We start from the raw sequence: 6500 nt of genomic DNA on the forward strand, positions 1-6500 counted from the left end.
TCTGATATGCAACGATGCATTGCGATTATGATTCCAAATGAATCACACAGATATCAGACAAATGTATATACCAAATATAGACATATCTGACCTTATTGCGATAAAATAAATAAAATAGCCCTTTCGGTTTTCAAACAACTTCATCACTATTATCACATTTTAATCATTTAAAAAGGCATTTGCGAGACGTTGAAGCAAGATCGAGGTTTAAAGATAAGTAAAAATCGAAAATGATTAGTCAAATACATAAAGTCGAAATTGCAGACTCAACTATCGATATAACATAGTCGAGCGAATAAGATATTTTGAATAAATAAAGTCAACACCGCTGTTCGGCGAATGATAACAATTGTATTTTCTCCGAAATGGCACATTGCACCATTGTATTTTTGTTTTTTATTTCATAACTCTCAACAGTTTTGACGAGATAATGATGCATTATTCTAAAGATTAACAATTGGATTTTGTACACAAAAATTTCACTGTTCCAACATAAGTTAAATAAAATATACACAGCGTAATTTCTCGATAACACTTTTAAGTAAGTAAGTGTGTTAATTGCAATGAATTTTGTATCTTATCTGTCGATATCTTATCGTTTATGTATTTATGTATCATATCATAAAAACAAGCAGCGTAAAGTGTTACTTTCGTACGATAAATCCACACCGTTATTTTCAGTTTGAGATTATTTCACTGAAAATTCCAACGTTTGATTCATCACACAACACTTTTACCGTGCGCATTTCTGATAGTGAAAGGTGTATTTTATTCAGGCTACCAAATGAAATTTTATATAAAAATACAAAAAAGTATATAAAAAGTTGAGTTTTATATTTTGGAGTAATATGAAGGGAATAAACCTTCAATCAAATTGCCGTCTACTAAATTGAATAAAAAAGCAAATGGGCGTTCACAGTTCACTAGCGAATTTATTGGCCATTTTAGTTGTGAGCACTGTTGGATTACAAAAACCGATTGGAATTCAAACATGTTCGGATGATATTCGTCAAGTTTGTGATTGTTTTTACTATCCCATTCTCTCAGTTCGATGTTCACATAAAAATTTGAGCGAATATCCCAAATTAAGTGCGATTCAGGTGATTTCTCTTTTCCATTTAAAGAATAGAAAATAAAGAACTTAAAGTGATTTTGGATATTAGAAATTCACATCAATTTGCGTTTCAATTAAATCTCATTCATAATGAAAAAGGTGAAAAGTATCTCAAGTGAATAAAAGCGATTCGATTTATTGTCAATGACATAAGAGCTGCCAATATAAACGGTGTATTCAACGCAAAACGTTAATATTTAATTTGCAGTATTTGATTTCAAATCTTTTTTTCCCTGATAAGACGAACATTAACAAAAACGACCTTGTAAATGTTTTGTCGGAGAATTGTGATCTATAATTTTAAAATCACTTTTGTAAACGAATTTCTGTGCAACTTTTCTTCCATACAGAATGTCATCGAGAGATTGGACATGTCATACAATGAGCTGACAATATTTCCACCGAAGTTGATCAATTATTTTGCATTAGAAGTCCTCGATTTATCATACAATCGCATCATTTTCATATCGCAAAATGTGATGCTTCCGAATAATTTGCGTCATTTGAAACTATCGTACAATAATATTAGTGAATGGTTCAACTTTATGCCGAAATCATTTATAAAATTCGCTTCGAATTTGGAAACACTGGATTTGGCTGGAAATCCATTGGGTTCCTTCAAAGACGATCAACTATGGTTAATTAGCAGCAGTCTGAAAAGAATCGATCTGAGCAATTGTCAAATTCATCAAATTGCCGGCTCATCAATGTTAAGCGGTTTAATTAATTTGGAATATTTGAAATTGAGTTCAAATCCATTACATAGTCTAATTGATTTGAAAGCGAAAAAGTTGATGAGTCTGGATGTGAGTGAATGTACATTGGCAATGTTACAACCAACAGTTTTTTCACATATGCCGGCTTTAACTTATGTGAATTTCAGTGGTAACCATCATTTGTCACTCGAAACGAAGGGTACGTCGAATGAAAATGAGTACGTTGAATCGGTGTCATTGCGACAAATCGATTTGTCAAACTGCAACATGAACAACGTTGAATTAAGGGGCTTTCCAAACATCACATGGGTTAATTTAAATGGAAATTTAATAACCGAACTCCTCGATGACACATTTGGCAATAACATTTTGATCGAACATTTGGGATTATCATCAAATGCAATAAGCCGCATTCCTGTGCACGCTTTTCAACGCCTAAAGCAACTACGAAGCATTGATTTATCACTAAATTCGATTCGGCAAATTGAAGCCGATACTTTTGCCGAAAATAATCTACTCACATCGATTAACCTGAGCCGAAACTATATCGATCGATTCCGACGGTTTACGTGCGATGGTCTAACGTTCTTGAATATGAGCCGATGCCAAATTGTGGAAATTGATAGAGACGCCCTTGAAAATCTTCACGAGCTAATTGAATTGGACTTGTCATATAATATGTTCAGCGAATTACCGAACCAATTTGTAGCTCCTTTTCTACAAATATTGGATCTTAAACGATGCAGGTAAAGTTATTATGTGACCAAACACTTTCTGATGATCATGCGCTAATCAAAGAGTTTTTCTCCATCATCAGGTTATCGCATATAGACAATCAAACATTTTCAAATTTTCCGGAGTTATCGCGCTTAAATTTGGCCGGAAATCGCCTCACAATCACATTACGCGAGGAATATTTCGCAAACAATCTGTATTTGAATGAAATTTGGTTGGGCGATAACCCCTGGCGTTGCGACTGTGATTTGAGAAGTCATTCATTTTATGAATACATTCATGATCAACCATCAAGGGTAACAAATCCAATATTTTTTGACTTTTTGTGGAAAAAATCGACGATTCCTTTTCATCATTTCAGATAAAAGATCCATCGCAATTCCGATGTTATTCACCGAAAAACGCACTGGGTGAAATGTGGGAGGTGGCATGCTCAGCTTATTGGAATGAAAGACCTAGAAAAATGACTTCATTTGAAAGAGTTTGGACAATATTTATAGCCATTTTACTCGCTATTACGATCGTTTATTCGGTTATATGCGGTATTAAATGGTGGATACAATACCGAAGGGAGGCGCGTGACGAGCAACAGCGACAGGAAAATCTTGAAACAACAAGAGAATTGTATGTGTTCAGATCGAAATATATTCATCATATACAAAATGATCACTTTTTACACTCCAAATTAGAATGCGTCATAATCAAATAGTGCTTGAGCAAGAAGGTCAACTAAATGCCCCCGATCCCCGTGAGACACACCCACCCTCTTATGCTGATGCAATTCGAATGCCACGGCTTCAAGCATCTTTTATTTCACTGAAGCAAACTTTTGCCAGCAGTGACTCAATGAACTCTATTCGTCGAGCCACAAAACGATGCAGAAGTGAAGAGTTCATTGGTGACGATGCATCGAACAAAAATCGTCGAATTATTTTGGCGGCCCGTTCGAGAAAAAATCAAATTCAAAATTGGATCAAACGTTCTGGCGGTGATTCAAATGCAAGCATAAGTGGATTTGTGAAGAATAATTGCGTTGAAACGGGTGGTCAAAGCCAAAACAGCTTTGAAATAATCACTCAACTTGAGACCGAAGACGGAAACAGTCCATATTCTAAAAGAAAACCACAACCAGAGTCTACCGCACAAATTCAATCGAGCTTAGAATCATTGAATGAACCAATCTATGCAAATGGATATATTGCGGCCGAACATAGCTATTATCGCAGTGAAAACAGCTTAACCGAGAGCGAAATACCTCAAACATCAAAATCACATTATATTTCAAATGAAACACTGTATTCAACATCGTCTACTTCATCATTTAGTTCGGATGAACATTATTCAAATTATTATCATCAAAACAGTTACTCATCCAAACAATCAGACGTTTAGATTTAATTCACAAATGTCAATTGCACATTAATTTTAAGACATTTTCCCTTATCGAACAAACTTCTATATACTTCTGTATTATTCGATGGTACTCGAGTGCATTATTTACTGAAAATTTTAAACCATTATACATACATATACTCGTATGTTACTAACGGAATTGTTCACTTAAATATCATTTTAACCATTATTATTGAATTCATTCCATTCTCCGAAATGTTCCCATTAATTCATAGAACAAAAACCCCATTTTTAGTCGATTGAATTACATCATAGAATAAAATTGACTCCCCTTTGGAATTTGGTTTTTCGGTTTGATCGACTTATATAGTATTTATAATGTTGTTGGTATTGGAACCAAATTTCTTGTGAAATATTTGCATTAGCATTTTATTCACACACTACCTTCGCGTATTTTTTTCGTTGGCGGTAATCTTGGATGTCCAATACTTTCAATCACGCTACTTGCATTTTGCGTTTTTAATCAACACAATCCACCAACCGCAAGTGAAAACTAAGCAAGAAATAATTCATGGAACATTTGGACTGTTTGGAGATGAATTTGCATTTGAGCACCTTATTGGCAGAGCTGGGAACGAACAGTCGGTCGTTCGTTCGTTGAAATCATTAATGATCGGTCGGTCGTTCGTAAAAATTGAAATGTTCGTTGTGTTCGTTCGTATGTGCGATCTAACACCGAACACCTCAAGACTTCCGGATGTTCGGCGCAAAAATTGTCAAGTCGAGTTTGCAATTCTCTGTTAAATTTTTTGAAATTTACCAAAAATAATAATAATTAAATAAATGAATTTTCAAATATTTTCTAATTAACATAAGTATTTGTTCTTAATTTGAACACTAACAAAATATTAAATTTCCTTATAAACGAATTTTAGGAAATTCCGTATATTTGGTATAGTCTATACCTGAATAGCCTCATATTTTCAATGATGAAATAATAGATGAATTTCATAACATTTCGTAATAAAAAAAATTAATATTTTGAACACTTGAAAAAGAAAATTCAAAGATCACAGTCGGACATTGATGTTCGTGCCCAGCTCTGCTTATTGGTCAACACATTGTAAGCTCATAGCACTTATTTGCAATCTTTTCAAAGTTGGGATGAAATGTCATTTTTGCATATTTGTAGGAATATCCGGATGCGCCACTTGAAAAGTTCAGAATATGCGACAACTTGGATCAGTGCTTGTCAAGGCTCAAGAGTAATCCAAGATTGGCAGTAGCAATATCACGTGAGCATGTCCATCATACTCGTTTGGACTTATCGTCACATATTTAGTGTTTTGAAAAGTCACAGATCAAATATCATCGAAACGAGTAAGGTGCAATTAAGCACATTTTTGGTAAAATTATTTAAACCTAGTCCCAAGTTTCGACTTTCTCATGTGCGGACATTCGACTATACATCCCATTTATGAATATGCCACAAAGTTCTTAATTTATAAAGACTTTCGTTTTACAAAAGAACCGGACGAATTTATACGAATGGCAAGTGCTGGTGGACTCATTGAGTGTCCTATAAGCATAATGAAAAAAATCTTTAAACAATTTAGCATAACTCATTTTTATGTAGTTCTTCTTTTCGCCTATTTTACACCAAATATGATCAGTAAATAGATTGAGTTACAGCTATATCAGTGCTATTTTTACAGCTCCTATTCATAAACGCTATTTGCGACAAAAATGTTTGACTACACTCCTATAGTTGTAGCTTTTTGATGTAGAAAATTTTATCACTTTAACAACAGTATATTCTAGCATTGAATGCGTATGGCTAAGTCTTGCTTTTTTGTAGGATATAAAAATATCTCTTAATTTGTGCTAAATATATTTTCATGTCCTACAAAATAGCCCGAACTAAAATCTTCGCCACTGTAGATTGTATTCCAGTGACTGACCCTACAGATATAGCAACGATATTTTTGTAGTTTCTATTTACAAACGCTATCTGTACATAACGTATAGCGACTGCAATTTTATGATACAATGCCGAATGAAATGTTCGAAAAGCAGACAAATAGAAAAATAATAAAATAAATAGGATATCCGTGTAAATTGTGGATTGTGCCCAAATGACCCCTGTATCTGTAGGGTCAGTCTATAGTATATTCAAACGTTTGGCTTGCAATGAACAAAATTGCACAATAATGGTTGTATAAAATAACTTTTATGATTAATTAAATGTTTTTATTTAATAATAGCTATATATTAATGTAGTAAATTTTTATTGGGCACAAGAACACTATAACAATTGATGTGAATTTAAAACAAAATATAAATTAAAAAAATCATAAAACTTTATTGTAGTTTTGCATGTTTGATAAGATCTTAAAAATATCGATTGTTTGTGGAATAAATATAACCGGAGAACGAGCTAGCATATTTATATGTAATAGTAACCGTTCCTACTGAGCTTTCTTTAGGTCTTGTTTAAATTGTTTTTACAAATTTATTGAAGTCCAATGCCAATGAGAGGATATGAAGACTTCAAGTCTCTTTGAGCCGACGGTGGCGCACCG

General features: G+C 33.6%; 1 protein-coding gene across 2 annotated transcripts; it reads left to right on the forward strand.

Annotated features, from left to right (window-relative positions):
• Window positions 1-724: 724 nt before the first annotated feature.
• On the forward strand, window positions 725-6208 carry LOC116344756 (insulin-like growth factor-binding protein complex acid labile subunit). Of its 2 annotated transcripts, XR_004201454.1 has the most exons (6): window positions 725-1100; window positions 1465-2576; window positions 2648-2861; window positions 2927-3189; window positions 3255-5041; window positions 5111-6208. XR_004201454.1 is itself a non-coding variant. In XM_031773485.1 (5 exons), the coding sequence occupies exons 1-5, from the start codon at window positions 906-908 to the stop codon at window positions 3955-3957; spliced, it is 2487 nt and encodes an 828-aa protein (XP_031629345.1). In that variant the 5' UTR covers window positions 725-905; the 3' UTR covers window positions 3958-6208. The 2 variants fall into 2 exon arrangements, 1 of the variants encoding a protein (XP_031629345.1); XM_031773485.1 differs by having other exon boundaries at window positions 3255-6208.
• Window positions 6209-6500: the final 292 nt, after the last annotated feature.

This window comes from Contarinia nasturtii, unplaced genomic scaffold (genome assembly GCF_009176525.2).
Source record: "Contarinia nasturtii isolate CC-2019 unplaced genomic scaffold, AAFC_CNas_1.1 Cnas_scaffold_1182, whole genome shotgun sequence".
In the NCBI taxonomy this organism is placed as follows: domain Eukaryota; kingdom Metazoa; phylum Arthropoda; class Insecta; order Diptera; family Cecidomyiidae; genus Contarinia; species Contarinia nasturtii.